The 23,728-nt window shown below is 43.7% G+C and overlaps 1 protein-coding gene across 3 annotated transcripts in view; it reads left to right on the top strand.

Moving 5' to 3' along the window:
* Window positions 1-23,728, top strand: part of R3HCC1 (R3H domain and coiled-coil containing 1) — a 35,711-nt gene that overhangs the window by 6,193 nt on the left and 5,790 nt on the right. For all 3 annotated transcript variants that reach the window (XM_069766670.1, XM_069766671.1, XM_069766672.1), the window contains exons 3-6: window positions 5,776-5,913; window positions 8,868-10,176; window positions 13,530-13,702; window positions 20,908-20,978. In XM_069766670.1, coding sequence (XP_069622771.1) covers window positions 5,776-5,913; window positions 8,868-10,176; window positions 13,530-13,702; window positions 20,908-20,978 — 1,691 coding nt within the window. The remainder of the gene's footprint in view (window positions 1-5,775; window positions 5,914-8,867; window positions 10,177-13,529; window positions 13,703-20,907; window positions 20,979-23,728) is intronic.

Below are 23,728 nucleotides of genomic sequence, written 5' to 3'. Positions count from 1 at the left end.
TTTTCCGTCAATTTGGCCATGTGAGGGCTTATTTTTTGCGGGATGAGTTGTACTTTTGAACGACATCATTGGTTTTACCATGACGTGTATTAGAAAACGGGGAAAAAATTCCAAGTGCGGTGAAATTGCAAAAAAAAGTGCAGTCCCACACTTGTTTTTTGTTTGGCTTTTTTGCTAGGTTCACTAAATGCTAAAACTCACATGCCATTATGATTCTCCACGTCATTACGAGTTCATAGACACCTAACATGACTAGGTTATTTTTTACCTAAGTGGTGAAAAAAAATTCCAAACTTTGCTAAAAAAAAAAAAAAAAAAAAATTGCGCCATTTTCCGATACTCGTAGCGTCTCCATTTTTCATGATCTGGGGTCAGGAGAGGGCTTATTTTTTGCGTGCCGAGATGACGTTTTTAATTATAGCATTTTGGTGCAGATACGTTCTTTTGATCGCCCGTTATTGCATTTTAATGCAATGTCACAGCGACCAAAAAAACAATTCTGGCGTTTCGAATTTTTTTCTCGCTACGCCGTTTAGCGATCAGGTTAATGCTTTTTTTTAATTGATAGATCGGGCGATTCTGAACCCGGCGATACCAAATATGTGTAGATTTGATTTTTTTTTAATTGATTTATTTTGATTGGGGCGAAAGGGGGGTGATTTAAACTTTTATATATTTTTTTTATTTTTTTTAACTTTTTTTTTTTAACTTTTGCCATGCTTCAATAGCCTCCACGGGAGGCTAGAATCTGGCACAACGCGATCGCCTCTGCTACATAGCAGCGATCTGCTGTTCGCTGCTATGTAGCAGAAAATCAGGTGTGCTGTGAGCGCCGACCACAGGGTGGCGCTCACAGCTATCGGCGATCAGTAACCATAGAGGTCTCAAGGACCTCTATGGTTACAAGGTACAAGCATTGCCGACCTCCGATCATGTGATATTCTATATCATTTTATTTATTTTTAAAAGCCTTTCTGTTTTTTTTACTTTTGGCATGCTTCAATAGTCTCCATGATCAGATTACCTGTATGCAGCAGAAATGCTGACTTGCTGCTATGAGCGCCGATCACCGTGCAGTGACAACTATAGAGGTCTGCTAGAGACCTCTGGTTGTCATGCCAATCCATCGGTGACCTAAGGTCATGTGACACGGGTGCCGATAGGCGGGTTTTCTGGCGTGCTTGCCGGAAGAACATGTTAAATGCCGCTGTCAGTGAGGGAAGGAGTCCGACATCGACGTATTTTTACGCCCGTTGTCATAAAGTGGTTAAAAGGATCGTCTAATGTTCATAAATGGTTAAAACTGCAAAGTACCATAATTTTTGGAGTATAAGACGCTTTTTTTCCCCCGCAAAATGGGGCGTGCATCTTATAGTCCGGATGTACTGACTCTTTGACTGTGGTGGGGAGGAGGGGGAGCGGCATTGGTGGAGCAGCGGGTCACAGGAGGCTGGAGCCAGCTGCTGTGGCTAATCCTGTGCCCGCTTCTAAAGAGAAATGAATATTCACTGCATTCTATGCCCATGGCATGAAGGGCAGTGAATATTTATTTCTCTTTAATGGCATCCCGGTATGCATGGCCCCTATCCTTATCCCGGTATCCATGGTTCCCATCCTTATCCCGGTATGCATGGTTCCCACCCTTATCCTGGTATGCATGGTTCCCACCCTTATCCTGGTATGCATGGCCCCCATCCTTATCCCGATATGCATGGCTCCCATCCTTATCCCGGTATGCATGGTTCCCACCCTTATCCTGGTATGCATGGTTCCCACCCTTATCCTGGTATGCATGGTTCCCACCCTTATCCCGATATGCATGGCCCCCATCCTTATCCCGATGTGCATGGCCCCCATCCTTATCCTGGTATGCATGGTTCCCACCCTTATCCTGGTATGCATGGCCCCCATCCTTATCCCAGTATGCATGGCCCCCACCCTTATCCTGGTATGCATGGTTCCCATCCTTATCCTGGTATGCATGGCCCCCATCCTTATCCTGGTATGCATGGCCCCCATCCTTATCCTGGTATGCATGGCCCCATCAGAAAATAGCATCTTGTTTTGATGCCAGCAGCTGCTTTATGCTTGTAAGCAGCACATCGCAGGGACATCATGCACTGCTTGTAAGCCGAAGGGCAGCTGCCGGAATACTCACTGCTCTACACACCGAGACTGTTATGGGCTTGGAATGCGGTGAATATTCATTTCTCTTAAGTAGCAGTACAAATGACCACCGGCAGCTGCAGGAAGGCTCTGGCTGACACTGCATGCTACTAAAGAGCAATGAATACTCGCTGCTTTCCGCACACACAGTCCCGGCGTTCAGAGCAGCGAATATTCCGGCAGCTGCCCTTTGGCATGCATGCAACGCATGACATCCTTGCGATGCGCTGCTTACAAGCATAAAGCAGCTGCTGGCATTGGAACAAGACGCTGCAAGGGAGCGCTGGAAAAGTAAGTATAAGGCCAGGTTCACACTGCGTTTTAGCAGTCTGTTAGACGGACTACGTTACACTGCGGCATAACGCAGTCCGTTAATGCCGCCATGAAGCCCGATGGCGGACGCATCACTAGCGCACGCCCACAATGGGTGTGCGCTAGCGATGTGCCGTCATTGAGTGACAGACCCTGGAACGCGGGCTGCTGCGTTTCCGGGTCCGTCACTGCTAGCATAGATAGAGCATCTGCTAGCTCTATCTGCGCTAGCGGTATGACAAGTCGTCAGCCTGTTAACGCATTTGTTGAACGGGCTGCTGTTAACGCAATGTGAACCTAGCCTAAGGCTAAGTGCATACGTTGCAGAATTTCCGCGGCAATTCCGCAACTCCTGCCGCTTGTATATCGTATGTGGAATTATCATGCATTTTCCCGCTAAACACTAGGATTTTGCAAGCTTAATTAGCTTGCAGAATGCTAGCATTTTCCAAGCAATCTGTAGTATCGCTTGGAAAACTGATTGACAGGTTGGTCACACTTGTCAAACATAGTGCTTGACAAGTGTGACCAACTTTTTACTATTGATGCTGCCAATGCAGCATCAATAGTAAAAGAGAGTGTTAAAAATAATAAAAAAAAATAAAAATAAATGGTTATTCTCACCTACCGACTGCCTCGATCTCAGCGGTGCACACTGCAGCTTCCGTTCCCAACGATGCTGTGTGCGAAGGACCTGGGATGATGTCACGTGACCACGACGTTATTGCAGGTCCTTCGCACACAGCATCCTTGGGAACGGAAGCCGCCGCGTGCACTGCTGTGAGGCGGGGGGACTCCGGGGGCCATCGGAAGGTGAGTATATCACTATTTTCTATTTTAATTCTTTTTTTTTTTTTTAAACAGTGATATGGTGCCCAGTCCGTGGAGGAGCGTCTCCTCACCTCCACCCTGGGTACCATTCGCACATGATCCGCTTACTTCCCGCATGGCGGGCATAGCTGATCAATGCATTCCTATGTATGCGGAATCCCCGCGATTCCGCAAATTAATGAACATGCTGCGTTTTTTTCCGGAATGCGTTTCCGCTCAGAAAAAAACGCAGCATGTGCATACAAAATGCGGATTGCATTCTTTTAATAGGATGCTTAATGTGAGCGTTTTTTTTTCGCGGTTTTATCGCGTTTTTATAGCGAAAAATCCGGAATGTGGGCACACAGCCTGATGGCTTGTTTATTTTAATATTTTATAATAGCGCCGTGCATACCAGGATGGGGTGGGACCAATCATAAGAGGTTAAGGATGAGGGGGCCCCTTCCTGCCAGGATAGGGAAGAGGGGGACCCTTCCTGCCAGGATAAGGGAATATGAAGTACAGAATTGACCACATTTTTTTGCTTCAATTTTTTTACCCCCCTAATTTCCTCCTCTAAAACCTAGGTGCGTCTTATAGTCCGAAAAACTATCCTAAATGCGAGCAACTCTGAAGTTTGCATCTTAACAATCCTAGGTTACCAAGAATGGAGGGATTGATAACTTTATGGTTTACAGCTCCTTGACTAGATTACCAGCCACCTCTGCATTGACCAATTTCTTGGGCGAAGAGCTGGCACTTGTAAGCGCTGCTGGCTGAGTGCACATACGCTCCTCCGATGGTGCCGTGGCCATCGTTCCCCCTGCGAGCCGCATCGGAGTACAGACCAGTGGGTCAGGCATGCCACCGGCCCCAACTGTCCTCTTCTGTGCATTGCAGAGTGTACATTGCTGGTCCATTTATGCATTATTTATTTATTTATTTTATACCTTCTCTGTTCCGCGTTTTCTCTACATGGGATCGTACTCGAATGGATTCTTATAGCAGCAGATAACGGCTCGTGAATATGACTTGTAGATAGGATAACTGAGGCTCTGCTCTGATACAGTAATGGCCCCAAAGGTCCAGATAAAGACAAACCCATCAGACAGTAGACATATTGGCCCACTTGTGTTTATATTGTATTTGTAGGCGCATGATGTCCCTTATAACCCATATGGACAGGTATGTTCAAGCACAGTTTGAGGAGAGCTGTTCCTCCTCGCACATGAGTGGGTGCACAGCGCCCATGTCCAACCCATGCAATCGCACTGCCCCGTAAGAGGATGCCCACTATAGAAGGATAGCCGGTATCTAGTGAGCATGTGCCGCCTGTCTTAAAAGAACTACAGCACCTAGCCATGGCAACCAAGTCTACAAAAGCCCCTGAAAGGCAGGTTTTTAGGGGAGATAGCCAGAGCAGCAAGCAATTTTGGAAATTTATTGCATTTCGCGTGTTTGTTCTTAGGATTTTTAGTCACTGCGCTTAAGTTGTGGAAATGTCCTTTACCTTCAGATCCCATATAAAAATGCATCAGTCATGATGCACGATGGATTATAGGGTCTTAAAGATGGGAAGCGCTTAATGATGCAAACGTTGTCTTTGCTATAATGAAGCCAGTGATAATGGAGCTCATGCCTCATGTTGTACAGTGCAGACTCCGATCTGCAGTATTCTGTACACTGGGTTAATTCCCAGCCACAAGCTATATTTCTAGTGTTCAGTCTCCCCCTGGTGACAACATTCAGTTACTACAGGCTGTATTCTGCAACGACCGAATGATAAAGCTGTACTTTAATCCCCTTCCCGTCACATGTCCTGGTGCATCACATGTCAGGTCCTCTCTTTGAACAGGGGCTGCGTCGTTGCCGGCATGTGCTGCGTCTTCTCCCTTTAACAGCATCAGGTGTAATGAATTGTTGCGTGCTGCTGTTAATCTCTAAGTAATGCTGTCAATGTGACAGCGGCATTTTATTAATGCAAACCGGAGAGGGCGCACATTTAATGTGCCCATTGGGCCCCTGCACCGTGATCGTGTGAGCCAATGAGTTGCAATTGCAGCCATGGGTTTGTTAAATACATCAGCCCCTAAGCAACCCAATCGCAGGGTGCCGATGGGTTGTCTTGGCATCCGGGGGTTTCCTGAAGGACTCCCGGTCACCACCATCTTGGTCTTCCAATAAAGCCCAGCCAGTGCCCACTGGCAAGAGCGGATAAGGCATTTTTCTTCTTAGCCATATGTTTATTCTTCAGCAATATGGGCCATGTCACTTTATTAGAACCATGATGGTAACACAATCATGTGCTGCGCTGTCATTATTATACTGGTAAATCTGTCTGGAAGTATTAATAAGGATTTTAAGTGCAGTCTCCATGGTCTCTATTGGATTGGATGTGAGCAGCATATGTTTTCCTGATAATTTTCAGTTAATATTCCGCATTATTAAGGTCTATCCATTGTGGGTTGTTTGTTTTTTTTCTTGCAGCGTCCTGTTGTTCCCGCCGGTCTCTAGCCGCCTTCGCTTTCTGATCCACAAGCTCACAGAGGCTTATAATACACTAGCTAGCTTTTCAGTAGGCGAGGGGTGGCAGCGCCGCACTGTCATCTGTCAAGCCAGTATCAGGTGAGAAGTTGTAAATTTGCTAAGGTTTCCTACATTTTTTTTTTCTATTGCCAATACTTGTCCCATGGTGTTTAAGAACGGTTGTCAATATTACATTTTATTTTCAAGCAATGGGGTACTCTTGTCTTCAGGCCCTGTAGGTGCAGGTCCTAACAGTGGATATGCCATTAGTAGAAATATTGTGGATATGCCATGGAGGTCTAAAATGAGAATACCCTTTCTAAAAGTAATCAGTATCCATGATAATTGTTGGTAGTATTTCATTTCGCTTGATTGAGTTTCAAAACTTAGGGAGCCTCCTCTTTCCGTGAGCGTAAATCATCGGTGGTGGTCCATGTTCCTCTGTTTGCCCAGGGAACAATCTCAAATCTTTAAACTCTGTATAAAAATGCATATATTACAACCTTAAAAATCTTCCTAACTCAAGTTTCGCCTAGTTCTGCTTCATCTGGGTAAAACTTGAGATGCTGCTGACGTTTTAATGGGTGTGATGTGCACAGTTTTATCTATTGTCTGAGAGTGGAATTAAAACTCTTCTTGAATATATTCCTGGCTGCAGAAGATGCCATTGACAAGTCCATTTTTATTTGGAATTCTACAGACTGCCATTATAGTCAAATGGCCTTTTCACGTGTGACTTTTTTTTCTTCTTCTAACACAACAAAGGACTTGCTTGTGTATCCTACATTGGGTGTATGGAGCGGGCCTAGAAACCTGCGTCTAACAGATCTAATTGCTGCTGTTTAACCGTTTAGATAGTTATGACATGAAAATGGATTTAATGTTCGGGTCCCATCGCCCTCCCTCCATCTGTGACACAATTGCAGGATGCCAGTGCATCACCATTGTAGTCTAGGGGTGTCCTGAAGATCCTCCTTCCTCTGGCTAGGCTACATAAGAGACACTGAATTTCACTATATACTGCAGTACTGGAGTATAAATTATGGAATCACCGGCCTTGGAGGATGTTCATTCAGTTCATTCAATTGTTTAATTTTGTAGGAAAAAAGCAGATCAGACATGACACAAAACTAAAGAACAAAAAATGTGGTAGTCAGTAATGGTTACACTTTTTTTTTTTTTTTTTTTTTTTTTTTTTTAACCAAGCATAGAGAAAAAATTATGGAATCACCCTGTAAATTTTCATACCCAAAAATAACACCTGCATTAAATTAGATCTGCTCGTTAGTCTGCATCTAAAAAGGAGTGATCACACCTTGGAGAGCTGTTGCACCAAGTGGACTGATATGAATCATGGCTCCAATACGAGAGATGTAAATTGGAACAAAGGAGAGGATTATCAAACTCCTAAAAGAGGGTAAATCATCACGCAATGTTGCAAAGATGTTGGTTGTTCACAGTCAGCTGTGTCTAAAATCTGGACCAAATACAAACATGGGAAGATTGTTAAAGGCAAACATACTGGCAGACCAAGGAAGACATAAAAGCGTCAAGACCGGAAACTTAAAGCAATATGTCTCCAAAACAGGAAATGCACAACAAAACAAATGATGAACGAATGGGTGGAAACTGGAGTCAAAGTCTGTGACTGAACTGTAAGAAACCGCCTAAAGGAAATGGGATTTACATACAGAATAGCTAAACGAAATCCATCAACACATATACAGAAAAAAACAAGGCCACAATAGGCTAAGGAAAAGCAATCGTGGACTGTGGATGACTGGATGAAAGTCATATTCAGTGATGAATCTGCATTGGGCAAGGAGATGATGCTGGAACGTTTGTTTGGTGCCGTTCCAATGAGATTTGTAACGATGACTGCCTGAAGAGAACATGCAAATTTCCACAGTCATTGATGATATGGGGCTGCATGTCAGGTAAAGGCACTGGGGAGATGGCTGTCATTACATCTTCAATAAATGCACAAGTTTATGTTGATATTTTGGACACTTATTTTCCCATCAATTGAAAGGATGTTTGGGGATGATGAAATCATTTTTGAAGATGATAATGCATCCTGCCATAGAGCAAAAACGGTGCAAACATTCCTTGAAAAAAGACCCATAAGGTCAATGTCATGGCCTGCAAATAGTCCGGATCTCAATCCAATTGAAAATCTTTGGTGGAAGTTGAAGAAAATGGTCCATGACAAGAATCCAAACTGCAAAGCTGATCTGGCAACAGCAGTCAGAGAAGGTTGGAGGCAGATTGATGGAGAGTCCTGTGTGACCCTCATAGTCCAGGCCTCAGAGCCTGCAAGCTGTTATAAAAGCCAGAGGTGGTGCAACAAAATACTAGTGATGTGCTGGAGTGTATTTTTTTGTTTTTCATGATTCCATATTTTTTTCCTCAAAATTGAATGATTTCATAATTTCTCCCTATGCTTGGTTAAAAAAAGTAACCATTACTGACCACCACATTTTTTTGTTCTTGATTTCCTTTAGTGTTTCTTAAAGCCAGAAAGTTGCCATTTGAAGTGACTTTAGTTTTGTGCCATGTCTGTGATCTGCTTTTTTTTTCTACAAAATGAAACCACTGAATGAATATCCTCCAAGGCCGGTGATTCCATCATTTTTGCCGCCAGGGGTAGTAGTAGTATAAGCAGCCAAACGATTGCAGGTTTAAGTCTCTTTGGAACCTAATTTATTTTCTTTTTTTTTCTTTTTCCAATCCACAAAAAGAAAATAAGCACATTTTGTGTTGCCATGTCAGTAAAAAAAATGCCCATCTATCACAATATAAAATTAATTAAAATGAACTTCACAAAGAAATAAAAAATTCATAGCTCCCAGAACTGCACTACATTTCCCCCTGAAAAATGCAATAAAAAGTAATCAAAGCTTTCTGTACAAAAATGTTCCAATAACCGTTCAGAAGGCAAAATACAATCCCTCACATGCGTTCACCATGGAGGAAGTAAAGTGTGTTAAACATTGGTAAAATTAGCACGGCACCATGTATATAAGTTGTGTGTGTATATACTGTTCCTGCAGGCGATCTCAAGAGAATGGAGAATCCAGGACCAGATCTCGGAATGAAAATCGTGACCGATTTTGGAGTTCAGCCTCACCCAGCAGAAAATGGGAGTCTGGCCGGGGACGGCAAAACTGGTGGAAGCGCAAGGATAAGAAACCAGACAGAGACCCTTATGCATCTGGAGGAAAGCACGGGGCAAGAGGCAGAGGGGAGCATAGGAAGGGTCATGTAAAGGGCCAACGGCAGATCAATGCACCAGAAAATGGGCAGTCTGTGCACAATGAAAATGGGCAGTGTGTGCACAATGAAGATGGCGAGCTGCTGCAGAGTAAAAAAGTGTCAGAGGCAGAGTTGAGTGCAAGCAGCCAAGAGATGCCGGAGGGACAAGAGGAAGTTCAGTGTGAGACAGAGCGCCAAGGGGTTCAGGAGAAGATTGCAGGAAAGATGGAGGTCAATGGTAGTGCAAGACAAGACCACTTGGTAATATGCCAGAAACTTAATGAAAATGAAGGTGAGGATAGAAGACCTGGTCAGGTAGCGGCAGCAGACTCTGCAGGAGGACCAAGTGACTTGGATATGAGACAAGATTATGTGGCCGAGGAACAGGCTGGGGGGTTATCGGTGAGATCTGTAGATGACCAAGTGGTATCTGAGATGAGAGGAATTGAGAGATCACAGAGGGATGAGAAGGCGGCACAGCTAAGTTCAATAACTAAGGATTTACATGAGATGAAAGTGGTGGAACAGGAGGATAAGGAGGTGAGGGCAGAGGGACATGAAGAAAACTGGAGGAAGGAGGTGGATAACGAGGAGGCTGAGATGCCAGTGGAGCCTCAGGAGGAGGCATCCATACCACTAGTGAGTCAGGAGCAGGCAGAGATAGTGATGATGGTTCAGGAGGAGACAAAAATAAGAGCAGTGACTCGTGAAGATAAAGGGAGGCATGCAATGGCTCATAAGAAGGCAGAGGTGTCAGGTGAGACTCAGGAGAAAGTGTGGATGCCAGCGGAGCCTAAGGAGGAGGCAATAATACCTGCACTGCCTCAAGAGCGGGGAGAGATGACAGAGATAGTTAAGGATGAGAAAGAGATGAATGTAGAGGTACAGGAGGAGGCCAATATTGGGATGGAGCCAGAAGAGGAGGCAGACTATGGAGCGATGCCCCCCCTGGTCGAGTTATCTTATGAATTTCAATCCAGGAGTAATTGGGAATCCGAAACACCCCAATGTATAGAAGAGGAGTCCGCAGAGAACCGTGTTCAGGAAAGCAAGCAGACAGTACAAGATGATGAAGAACAGAAGTTGTTGGAGCAGCTCATGGTGGAGGTGAGTGGTGACCACATTACCTGTTAATGTAGTGTATAAGGCAGCACACACTTGTGATCACGGACACCCATGGAGCCTCTAGACATGGTATCGGGTATATAACTAAAGGTAAAGTCGCCTCCAGATGTGAGGTTGACTTCCTAGATAACGTGCACTCCCAACTACGTACATCTGTTTCATTGAATAAGCAGGACACTGCCTTTTTAGACGTTGGTCCTTATTCACATGACTGAATATTACATTCTTTTACTATCACATATCTCGGCCCAACTGCAAGTCCCCAGACCTGACCACCTCATGGATAATACTGTTTGTTCAGGATGTCAGCCACAGTAAAGGTATTTTTGGAGTAAGGTTTACAGTGGGTACGGAAAGTATTCAGACCCCTTTAAGTTTTTCACTCTGTTTCATTGCAGCCATTTGATAAATTCAAAAAGGTTCATTTTTTTCACATTAATGTACACTCTGCACCCCATTTTGTCTGGAGAAAAAAAACAAATGTAGAAATTTTTTGAAAATTTTAATGAAAAAGAAAAACTGAAATATCACATGGTCATAAGTATTCAGACCCTTCGCTCAGACACTGTCCATTTCCTTGTGATCCTCCTTGAGATGGTTCTACTCCTTCATTGGAGTCAAGCTGTGTTTAATTAAACTGATAGGACTTGATTTGGAAAGGCACACCTGTCTATATAAGACCTCACAGCTCACAGTGCATGTCAGACGACATGAGAATCATGAGGTCAAAGGAACTGGCCAAGGAGCTTAGAGACAGAATCGTGGTAAGGCACAGATCTGGCCAAGGTTTCAACAGAATTTCTGCAGTACTCGAGGTTCCCAAGAGCACAGTGGCCTCTATAATCCTTAAATGGAAGAAGTTTGGAACCACCAGAAGTCTTCCTAGACCTGCTGTCCAGCCAAACTGAGCAATCGTGGGAGAAGAGCCTTGGTGAGAGAGGTAAAGAAGAACCCCAAGATCACTGTGGCTGAGCTCCAGAGATGCTGTAGGGAGATGGGAGAAAGTTCCACAAAGTCAACTATCACTGCAGCCCTCCACCAGTTATGGCAGTGTGGCCCGACGGAAGGCTCTCCTCAGTGCAAGACATATGACAGCCTGCATAGAGTTTGCTAAAAAACACATGAAGGACTCCCAGACTATGAGAAATAAGATTCTCTGGTCTGATGAGACGAAGATAGACCTTTTTGGTGATAATTCTGCTCTGCACTGCTCATAACCTGCCCAATACAATCCCAACAGTGAAACATGGTGGTGGTGGCAGCATCATGCTATGGGGGTGTTTTTCAGGACAACTGGCTGCCATTGATGGAAACATGAATGCGGCCAAGTACAGAGATAACCTGGATGAAAACCTCTTCCAGAGTGCTCTGGACCTCAGACTTGGCCAAAGATTCACCTTCCAACAAGACAATGACCCTAAGCACACAGCAAAAATAACAAAGGAGTGGCTTCAGAACAACTCTGTGACCATTCTTGACTGGTCCAGCCAGAGCCCTGACCTAAACCAAATTTATTATCATAGCGGCATTTATTCCATGGCGCTTTACATGGGAGGAGGGGTATACATAGTGAAAACAAGTACAATAATCTTAAACAATACAAGTCACGACTGGTACAGGAGGAGAGAGAACCCTGCCCGCGAGGGCTCACAATCTACAAATTGAGCATCTCTGGAGAAACCTGAAAATGGCTGTTCACCATCCAACCTGACGGAGCTGGAGAGGATCTGCAAGGAAGAATGGCAGAGGATCCCCAAACCCAGGTGTGAAAAACTTGTTGCATCAGTCCCAAGAAGACTCATGGCTGTACTAGCTGAAAAGGAGCTTCTACTCAATACTGAGCAAAGGGTCTGAATACTTATGACCATGTGATATTTCAGTTTTTCTTTTTTAATACATTTGCCAACATTTCTACATATGTTTTTTTTTCAGTCAAGATGGGGGGCAGAGTGTACATTAATGAGAAAAAAATGAACTTTTTTGAATTTACCAAATGGCTGCAGTGAAACAAAGAGTGAAAAATTTAAAGGGGGTCTAATCGTCTGGGGAAGTGCATTCCAGAGAGTTGGCGCAGCACGAGAGAAGTCTTGGAGACGGAGGTGCGAGGTTCGAATTACGGGGGATGTTAGTCTTGGGTCATTTCTAGAACGGAGGGCACGTGTAGAGCGATAGACGGAGATGAGAGAGCAGATATAAGGCGGTGCAGAACTGTGGAGAGCTTTGTGGGTGAGAGAGATGAGTTTATACTGGACCCTGCAGCGAATGGGTAGCCAGTGTAATGACTGGCACAAGATGGAGGCATCGGTGAAGCGGCTGGACAGAAATATGACTCTGGCTGCAGCATTCAAGATGGATTGGAGAGGAGAAAGTTTGGTAAGAGGGAGACCGATCAGAAGAGAGTTGCAGTAGTCCAGAGGGGAATGAATAAGAGCGACAGTAAGAGTCTTAGCAGTTTCAAAGGTGAGAAAAGGTCGGATTCTGGAGATGTTTTTAAGATGCAGGTGACAGGAGCGAGTGAGTGATCGGATATAGGAAGTAAAGGAAAGTTCGGTGTCGAATATGACCCCAAGACAGCGGGCATGCTGCTTGGGAGTTATGGTTGAACCCTCCAGGGTAATTTCGATGTTGGGTAGAGTGAGGTTAGTAGAGGGGAGAAACACAAGAAGTTCAGTTTTGGAGAGATTTAGTTTCAGATAGAGGGAGGACATGATGTTAGAGACAGCAGACAGACAATCCTTAGTATTTCAAGCATACTCAAAAAATCCTGTCAACCCTGCGGGCTTATTTTCGGGGGAAACACTGGAGAATAGCTTTTTCAAAAATCTTCAATCTATGGTACTTTGCTTTTTTTTTTTTTTTCTTTTGGAAATGCCATAGACTTTGCAGATTTTAAGTCACGGTAAAAGGGTAAAATCTGTGGTGAATCTTCCCGCCTGTTGCGGACTCTGCTAATCAGTTTTAAAAATGTATTTTCCTCAATAGAATTTTACAAGTAAGTTACATTTAGGTGCTCCTTGGGGAATGCGGCGTCCGCTATAGCTATAAAACATCTGAATGTGATTTTAATTGTTGTAACCAGTCTGACAAGCAAGTCCCTGACTACAAATGTCCAGGGTATTGGTGACCGAGGGAAATATTGTGGTTTTGGGCTCCTCTCTGAGCCCCTCGGCACTAAAAATAAATCACTCCAGTAACATAGGATTTTGTAAAAGAATACCGCGACAATGTAGGTTAGATGGTGCCACCCAGTGGTGACTATGAAGAAGTTCAGGAGGATATTCATATGTGTGCCTCTTAATCTGTTTTTTTTTTTTTTTTGCCTTTGCTTCCACTAGATACATGCTAACGTTTGTGAGAAGGACGTCTATATACAACCTCTTCAAGGAGATTTTTCAGAATTTTCTGAAGTTCAAGTGGATCGTGGGAAATATGGACACATTATTGAAGTATATAGTTTCTCCCCTGAGCTCAGTGCTGAGGATCTCATGGAGCACTTTAAGGAATACAGGTAATGTTGTTCAGGATTTTATTTTTCTTGATAATGACATGGATAGATTTCTTTAGCAACCAGTAGAGTAAAACTATGGCAATGAACTTCATAGTAGAGAAAAAGATGGATGGCACTCATCGATCCTTAAAATTCCATTCTTTTTTCAATAACGATTAAAATGTCATGGCCGGGAGAGTGAGGACAGGAGTGTGCAGTAGCAGGTGCTGACGACGGCTGCCGTTTCGCGCTATTACAGCGTAGAAGCGATTGGTGCAGGTGTGTGGACGCGTGTAGGCGGAGACCTCTTTTTCCAATGTCTGCCGGCCGCTTCGTCGTTCCAGACTGCGCATATGCTGGGCGATCTTGATTGTTGTGCCCTGATGTGAAGCACGCCTGAGACTCTGGTCACCCTGGTGTGTGCGTGCGCAAGGTGCGCCGCTGACTAGTGGATTTCAAAGCTATGCTCCCCGATGAAGATTGCGCCTGAATATATGTAAGCAGCCACAAAAAACAGGGTCTGCACATGATTGGGCACCCTGAGGTTGAGCATGCCGGAGAGGTCTGACCCAGAAATATGAAGAAACCCTTGCAGGAGGGTCCGGAGGTGGTGCTGGAGGAGTAGCTGTGGCTGGTCTCTCATTTATACTGAGGTCTGACCGCCAGACAGCGGGTTTGCTCCGGCTCGTCTTACGTTGGTAATATGGAGCATCAACAGCAGCGACTGCATCCGAGTGGACACAGGAGCCACACAAATGACAGAAGTAAGATCAGCCGGAAGAACAGAGCAGGTTGTGAATCCACTGCCCCCAGGCGAGAAAAATCATGTTATTTGCTCCAGCCTCCTATTCCGGTACCTTAGACTGAACATCAGAATGGTGAGAGATCTGCGTGAAAGTTCACAATGTTAAATGGTTTTTTTTATGTGTGTTTAATTACTAGGAAAGGCCTAAAGTGTAGCTCCAAACTCCAAAATAAGGAGTGTGCGCTATGAAGGAATAGGTTACCTGGTTCACATCAGAAAAAAGTCTGTCCAGATTGGATACAGAAAACCATCTATGAAGAATCCCCCAACTTCACCATGGATTCCATTAAGACGCTTTTCAGAAGGAAAGTGATAGAAGGAAGAAAGTCTGGGCGACAACTGACTGATTTCAGATGAAGCTATAAGATCCAAAGACAGAAGTGGATCAGATGATTCTTCGTCATCCTCTGATAGTGATGTGGGGGGGTAGGCGTGTTCCCATAGAAGACATGGATAAGTTAGTGAAAGCAGTGAGCGTAACCATGGGTGTCTTGGATACTAAAACCCCCAGATCGATTTCACGATATCATTTTCAGCGGATTAGAGCAAAAGACACACGTTTCTCATTAATGAGAAAATTCAGATGCTCCTTAATAGGGAATGGGGAAAAAAACAGAAGAAAGTTCGTTACCATCATCCTCTAAAAGAAGGTACCCCTTTGATGAAGAGGAATCTGGCATATGGAATAAAATCCCTAAAATAGATGTAGCCAAATTGTCCAGAAAGTGTACTCCCTTTGAGGATATGGGCTTTCTAAAGGACCCCCTGGGTAGGAAGGTGATGGATATATGAAGCTGAACGGAGAGTCCGCGGTGGGTGGTGTAAAGCCAGCGTTTCTGCAACTTGTATGGCCAAAACTATGATCTTGTTACAGCAACTAAGGGGTCAAATTTAAAGATCATGTCTCAATAGAAAAGAGTCTGGCTAATCTCCCATTCATGAGACTGGCGGCCATGTCAGCAAGCCTCTCCAGTGCTGCCCATAGAACACTATGGCTTAAAAGCTGGCCGCAAGACGTTCAGTCCAAGACCAAGCTGTGTTCAATCCCATGCGATGCGCAATTTCTCTTTGGATAAACTCTGGATTATATCTTAGACAAGGCAGAGGATAAAATTAAAGTATTTCCTGCCATGTCTATCCCAGAATATAGGAGGTCCTTTCGGAAGATTAGTTGGGGAAGACCTCCTAGAGATCAGGGAAAGTGGAAGGATAAAAGTGAGAAAAATAAAGGTTTCATGTTTGGAAGCCCACACATCAGGGCCAAGAAAATCGTCCCAAGTGACACGTTTTCCCCAGGTAGGAGTTTCCCTCTTCCTGCCTGCTTGAGAGAAAACTTCTTCCAGTGCCCGGATCCTTGGGTACTGGAAACTAGAAGCCGGCTTTAAGATTGAAGGTTTGCAGAGGAACACTCCTGAATTTCAGAGTACCATGGTTCAGAAGTTCTTGCGAGGAGCAGTTATCCCTGAAAGCGAAGGTTCTGAGCTTAGTGCAGAAGCAGGTCCTCACAGAAGCGCTAGAAGAACAAGGCAGGGGATTTTATTCCCTCTTTTTGATCGAGAAACCAGATGGCACCTTCAGAACTAGAGTAAATCTGAAGGGGTTAACCAAATTTCCGGTGTACAGACCCTTCAAGGTGGAGTCTATAAAATCTGCTATAAAGATGCTATTTCCAGCTTGCTGCATGAGTATGCTAGAGCTTAAAGGGACACTGTCACCTGAATTTGGAGGGAACAATCTTCAGCCATGGAGGCGGGGTTTTGGGGGGTTTGGTTCACCCTTTCCTTACCCGCTGGCTGCATGCTGGCTGCAATATTGGATTGAAGTTCATTCTCTGTCCTCCGTAGTACATGCCTGTGCAAGGCAAGATTACCTTGTGCAGGCGTGTACTACGGAGGACAGAGAATGAACTTCAATCCAATATTGCAGCCAGCATGCAGCCAGCGGGTAAGGAAAGGGTGAATCAAAAACCCCGCCTCCATGGCTGAAAATTGTTCCCTCCAAATTCAGGTGACAGTGTCCCTTTAAGGATGCTTATTACCATGTTCCAATCCATGCGAAAGATCAGAAATGTCTGAGTGGCCTTACCTATAAACAAGGTCAGGCATTTCCAGTTCAGAGCACTACCGTTCGGTCTGCCCATTGCTTTGTGGGTTTTTATGAAAATCATAGTGGAAGTGACTGCGCGTCTCCGGGAACAAGATACACTAATAGTTCCATACTTTGACAATTTTCTGGTAGTGGGCAGGTCGAAAGAACACTGCAACTGTCTGCTTGTAAGAGTCAGGGCCGTCCTGGAAAAGTTAGTTTGTCTTCTAAACCTAAAAAAAGTCCTAAACTGGAGCCATTGAGAGATCAATCTTTTTAGGTCTTATTTTGGCCTATGTGAATCCGACCTGTTTCCTACCAGAAGAAAAGATAGGCAAGGTATTGGCCTTAGTAACAGCAGCTAGGGACTTTTACTTCATGCTCTCCAGTGGGCTCAATTATATTCCAGACAACTCCCGTCAGGACTTGCTGGTAGGCAAGTAAAGGCCACTCGGTAGATGCTTTTCAGATTCCCTGGGACTTCGACCGGTCCTATGCTTTTCCTCTGTTAAAGATGATTCCAGTAGTGCTGAGGAAGGTTCAGGAGGAACAGGCTAGAGTAATTCTAATAGCCCTGTTCTGGCTCGAGACCCTGGCTTTCATGGATAAGAATGTCGTTATCCGATCCATGGATCCTACCAGAAATCCCAGATCTGCTCAGTCCAGGTCCAGTTTTCCATCGACAAACAGGCCTTCATTTGACGGCCTGGGATTTGAAAGGGCGCTATTGACTCGGACGCTTTATCCTGAATTTATCTACTTTGCTTTAAAGCAGAAAACTAGTGACTACTGAAGAGGGATGTATGTATTTATTGCTAGAGTAGTGAAATACCAATTCATGCCATAGAATGTAAGTCCGCAAGGACAGGTTCTTCTCCCCCCTGTACCAGTCTGTTGTAAATTTGTTCACTGTAAACGATATCTATAACTGTACGTAACCCCTTTCTGATGTACAGCACCATGGAACTAATGGTGCTATATAAATAAAGAATAATATTAGGTTTGAAACTGGGCCTTTCTAGAGGAATTGCACTACCGTTCAAAAGTTTAGGGCACCTAGAAATTTCCTTTTTTTTTTTTTTTTTTTTTTTTTTTAAAGAAAAGCAGTTTTTTTCCAATGAAGCTAACATTAAATGATTTAGAAATACTCTATACATTGTTAATGTGGTAAATGACTATTCTAGCTGCAAACGTCTGGTTTGTAATGCAATATCTTCTTAGGTGTATACAGGCCCATTTCCAAGAACTATCACTCCAGTGTTCTTATGGTACTTTGTGTTTGCTAACTGTGTAAGAAGGCTAATAGATGGTTAGAATAACCTTGACAACCCTTGTGCAAGTATGTTAGCACAACTGAAAACAGTTTGGCTGATTAGAGAACCTATAAACCTGACCTTCGTTGAGCTAGTTGAGAAATCTGGAGCATTACATTTGTTGGTTCCATTAAACTCTCAAAAACGCCAGAAAAAAAAAGAACTTTCATGTGAAACTCAAGTCTATTCTTGTTTTTAGAAGTGGTTGAGCGAAACGGGTCGGCCATTTTCATAAGTCGCTGACCTTTGGCAAAGTCGGGTTTCATGAAACCCGACCGGATCCCTGTGTGGGGTCGGCCATGAGGTCGGCGATCTTCGCGCAAAAGTCGCGTTTCATTCCGATACCGCAAGTTTCGGATATCGGCCGATATTTGCGGTATCGGAATCCATATTTATGTGTAAAATAAAAAATAGGGATATACTCACCCTCGGACGCGCCCTGGTACTAACCGCTGTAACCGGCAGCTTCCATTCCTAAGAATGAGCGCGTGAAGGACCTTCGATGATGTCGCGGCTTGTGATTGATCGCGTGACCGCAAGCCGCGACGTCATCGAAGGTCCTTCACGCGCTCATTCTTAGGAAGGAAGGCTGCCGGTTAGTTCCAGGGCGTGTCCGAGGGTGAGTATATCCCTATTTTTTATTTTTATTCTTTATTTTACACATAAATATGGATCCCAGGGCCCGAAGGAGAGTTTCCTCTCCTTCAGACCCTGGGAACCATTAGTATCCCATTGCACTGCATTGGGTTTCGTGTTTCGGCCGACCCCCGACTTTTTAATAGGATCGGCCGATTTCACTCGACCCGACTTTTGAGAAAGTCTGGTTTCGTGAAACCCGACTCGACCCTAAAAAAACAAGTCGCTCAACCCTAGTGAAGGCTATTCCATGCGAGAAATTGCCAAGAAACTGAAGATTTCCTACAACGGTGTGTACTACTCCCTTCAGAGGAGAGCAGAATCAGGCCTCTAACCAGAGTAGAAAGAGAAGTGGGAGGCCCCGCTGCACAACTGAGCAACAAGACAAGTACATTGGAGTCTGTAGTTTGAGAAATCGACGCCTCACAGGTCCTCAACTGGCAGCTTCATTAAATGGTACACGCAAAACGGCATTGTCATCGTCTACAGAGAAGAGGCGACTCCGGGATGCTGGCCTTCAGGGCAGAGTGGCAAAGAAAAAGCCATATCTGAGACCAATTAATAAAAGGAAAAGATTAATATGGGCAAAAGAACAGATATTGGACAGAGGAAGATTAAAAAGTGTTATGGACAGACAAATCCAAGTTTGAGGTGTTTGGATCACACAGAAGAAAATTTGTGAGACGCAGAACAACTGAAGAGATGCTGGAAGAGTGCCTGACGCCATCTGTCAAGCATGGTGGAGGTAATGTGATGGTCTGGGGTTGCTTTGGTGCTGGTAAAGTGGGAGATTTGTACAAGGTAAAAGGGATTTTGAATAAGGAAGGCTATCACTTCATTTTGCAACGCCATGCCATACCCTGTGGACAGCACTTGATTGGAGCCAATTTCATCCTACAACAGGAAAATGACCCAAAGCACACCTCCAAATTATGCAAGAACTATTTAGTGAAGAAGCAGGCAGCTGGTATTCTATGTGTAATGGAGTGACCAGCACAGTCACCAGATCACAACCCCATTGAGCTGTTGTGGGAGCAGCTTGACCGTATGGTACGCAAAAAGTGCCCATCAAGCCAAACCAACTTGTGGGAGAGGCTTCTGGAAGCATGGGGTGAAATTTCTCCAGATAACCTCAGCAAATTAACTGCTAGAATGCCAAAGGTCTGCAACGCTGTAATTGCTGTAAAGGGAGCATTCTGTGACGAAAGCAAAGTTTGAAGGATAAAATTGTGAAATAAAATTTTTTTTTTCGAACCTTGTCAATGTCTGGACTAGATTTTCAATTCATTTGGCAACTCATTTGATTAATAAAAGTATGAGTTTTCATGGAAAACACAATTTTCTGGGTGACCCTAAACTTTTTGAATATTTGAGTATATCTACGAGCACTCTTTAAAGTCCAGATTTTGGCCCTAGGGGAATTGTACAACTATAACTTGACTATAACTAGATTGGCTCTTTTGATGGGTCCAGACCAATCCCTAGTCCAATGATGCCTTTCTGGGATTTGAACTTGGTTTTAGAAGGTTTAACTGAACCCCCTTGTGAACTATTGGATAGATTGTCAGCCAAGGTTTTCAACCATCAGTTAACCAATTGTTTCCACAGAATTTTGAAGATGGGGTTGTTTAAGACCAGACCGAAAGTGGCCGCAAAGTTTCATAGATGCCAGATTATTCATCCCTCCTTTTTTATGATCTTAAACTTCACACACTAGATGTTAGTCTAGCTCTAGTAGAATACTTAGCGGTGACAATTCAGTGGAGGAAAAGTTAGTCCTTGTTTCCTTTTCAGGGATCTAGGAAAGGCCTCGGTGACAAGGGATACCCTAGCTACATGGATAAGGGAAGCCATTAGGTTAGCCTAATCTAATGTGTGAGTTACAGAGAACTTAAAGGCTCATTTCTACAAAAGTGTCACAATTCGTAAGGGTAAAGCCCTTTTATCTAGCTAGAGCAGTGCACTCTATTGCCTGTTTAGAGAGTCGATGCAGAATTGTCTGTGGCTGGCCACACGAGCGATGGTTCAGCAAAACGTGCATGGATTCTTCCAAAACAAGTGAAGTGGTAGAGCGGAGAGAGAATGCAACACTAAGAAGTAAGATTGGGACAGAAGTATGGCCTGCTGGAATGGCGGGATATTGCCAGCAATAATGATCTGTGCTACTGAACCTGGGATATTTAGGACTAGCTTTTGCATTTTATAGAAATGCTCCAAGTTTATTTCTTTTTCTTTTTTTTGAGATTTATGAAACTGTGATTTTAAGCAGATAATTTCTAGGAATCTTATTGCACAATTTGTTCCTATCATCAATCCTTGTTAATGCCATGAAATGAGAACTTTTATGGAAAGCAGCCAGTGTTATATTTTTTTCCCCTGCTTTGCAGAGACAAAGGCTTCTGCTTGGAGTTTGTTGATGACGCTCATGCCCTGGGAATATTTTCTAGCCCTGAGGAAGGTGAGTTGTCATTTTGACGTGAACGCTAAGGAATGAGGGAGCCCAGCACTGCCCGGAGGCGCATTACCTGGACTCTTATGGATATTATGTCACTCACAATGTTGGGGTTTTTCTGTTCTGCAAATTTCATCCATAGATGGGGCCACTGCTTAGCGATAGGTGGTCAGTCGTGGATGTCAATAGCAGTGTCTATGGTAAGCTGAAATTATATGGTGGGAGATGAAACAGCCTGTGAGAAGCCCAGACTAAAGCCTCATTCAGATGTCCAATTTTTGCATACAAGTGCTATGTGTTTTTCACAGATGGAACTTTTTTTTTTTTTTTTTCTCTCTCTTTCCTCTTAGATCAAGTAGGCAGATGCAAGTCAGTGCGTCCGTGAAAGAAATCTTAGCACACTGACATCCCAGTGCGGTCTGATTTTCACGGACTGTCAGAATGCAGAATTGTATTTATTTTTTTTAATTAAATTTCTCACTGCACGAAAAAATCTGAGGTTCATATTACACTCTGATCAAACTCTCATCAGAATAATAAGTCCGATTTCCCTCCTCCCCGCATATGATACAATCAAACATGTGAATGAGGCCTAAGGCTGGTTTCACATTTGCGTTTAAATCCGCAGCGTTTAAAACGCATCCGCAAGTGGTGAAAAAAACGCATGTAAACGTATACAAATGCTGCGTTTTTTAGACGCATGCGTTGTCGCATGCGGTTAAAAAAAGCCGCGTTTGTACGCGTTTACATGCGTTTTTTCCTACGTTTGCGCTTTTGGTACGCATGATGAGAAATTTCACAAGCTGGTTTTTGTTCATTCTGCTTCACAAAAATCGGAATAAAAAGCAATCAAAAATGTCACGTGCCCGAAAATGTTACCAATAAAAATGTCAACTTGTCCCGCAAAAAACAAGACCTCACATAGTTATTAAGGTTGAAGGAAGACTATAAGTCCATCTAGTTCAACCCATAGCCTTACCTAACATGCCCTAACATGTTGATCCAGAGGAAGGCAAAAAAAACCATGTGGCAAAGAGTAAGCTCCACATTGGGGAAAAAAATTCCTTCCCGACTCCACATACGGCAATCAGACTAGTTCCCTGGATCAACTCCCTATCAAGGAATCTAGTATATATACCCTGTAACATTATACTTTTCCAGAAAGGCATCCAGTCCCCTCTTAAATTTAAGTAATGAATCACTCATTACAACATCATACGGCAGAGAGTTCCATAGTCTCACTGCTCTTACAGTAAAGAACCCGCGTCTGTTATTATGCTTAAACCTTCCTTCCTCCAGACGTAGAGGATGCCCCCTTGTCCCTGTTTCAGGTCTATGATTAAAAAGATCATCAGAAAGGTCTTTGTACTGTCCCCTCATATATTTATACATTAACATAAGATCACCCCTTAGTCTTCGTTTTTCCAAACTAAATAGCCCCAAGTGTAATAACCTATCTTGGTATTGCAGACCCCCAGTCCTCTAATACAGAGGTCCCCAACTCCAGTCCTCAAGGCCCACCAACATGTCATGTTTTCAGGATTTCCTTAGTCTTGCCCAGGTAATAATTGCATCACCTGTGCAATGCAAAGGAAATCCTGAAAACATGACCCGTTGGTGGGCCTTGAGGACTGGAGTTGGGGACCTCTGCTCTAATAACCTTGGTCGCTCTTCTCTGCACCCGCTCCAGTTCAGCTATGTCTTTCTTATACACCGGAGACCAGAACTGTGCACAGTATTCTAAGTGTGGTCGAACTAGTGACTTGTATAGAGGTAAAATTATGTTCTCCTCATGAGCATCTATGCCTCTTTTAATGCATCCCATTATTTTATTTGCCTTTGTAGCAGCTGCCTGACACTGGCCACTGAATGAGTTTGTCATCCACCCATACACCCAGGTATTTTTCATTGACGGTTTTGCCCAGAGTTTTAGAATTAAGCACATAATCATACATCTTATTACTTCTACCCAAGTGCATGACCTTACATTTATCCCCATTAAAGCTCATTTGCCATTTATCAGCCCAAGCTTCTAGTTTACATAAATCATCCTGTAATATAAAATTGTCCTCCTCTGTATTGATTACCCTGCAGAGTTTAGTGTCATCTGCAAATACTGAAATTCTACTCTGAATGCCCCCTACAAGGTCATTAATAAATATGTTAATGACTCTGTGGACCAAAATATGGAAAAATTGTAGCTGTCAAAATGTGGTAACGCAAAAAATATTTTTTGGAATAAAAAGCGTCTTTCAGTGTGTGACAGCTGCCAATCATAAAAATCCACTAGAAAACCCCTTATAAATAGAAATCAAACCCCCTTCATCAACTCCTTAGTTAGGGAAAAATTAAAAAAATGTATTTATTTCCATTTTCCCGTTAGGGCTAGGGTTAGGGTTTGGCTCCCTTTATCACCTTGATGGTGGGGGGGTGGCTTATCAGTGTCTAGACTTGTTTTTCTCTATTGAAACGCATGCGTTCAAAAACGCAACCAAACGCATGTGCTTAAAAACGCATGCGTTTAAATAGACAGCAATGGTTTTTTTTACGCAAACCGTGCGCAATCGAACGCATGCGTTTCCTGGCGACAAATAGACGCCTCTAAAATTACTACATGTTGCATTTCCGCGCCAAGCCGCAAGCGACAAAAAGACACATGCATCGTCAAACGCGGCAAAACGCGAACAAAAAAAACTCATGCGTTTTTAATGTTAAATATAGAAAAACACGATGCATGCGTTTATATGCGGTACAAA

Source organism: Ranitomeya imitator, chromosome 4 (genome assembly GCF_032444005.1).
Source record: "Ranitomeya imitator isolate aRanImi1 chromosome 4, aRanImi1.pri, whole genome shotgun sequence".
NCBI classification, from domain to species: domain Eukaryota; kingdom Metazoa; phylum Chordata; class Amphibia; order Anura; family Dendrobatidae; genus Ranitomeya; species Ranitomeya imitator.
This window is presented reverse-complemented; position numbering and strand designations above follow the sequence as displayed.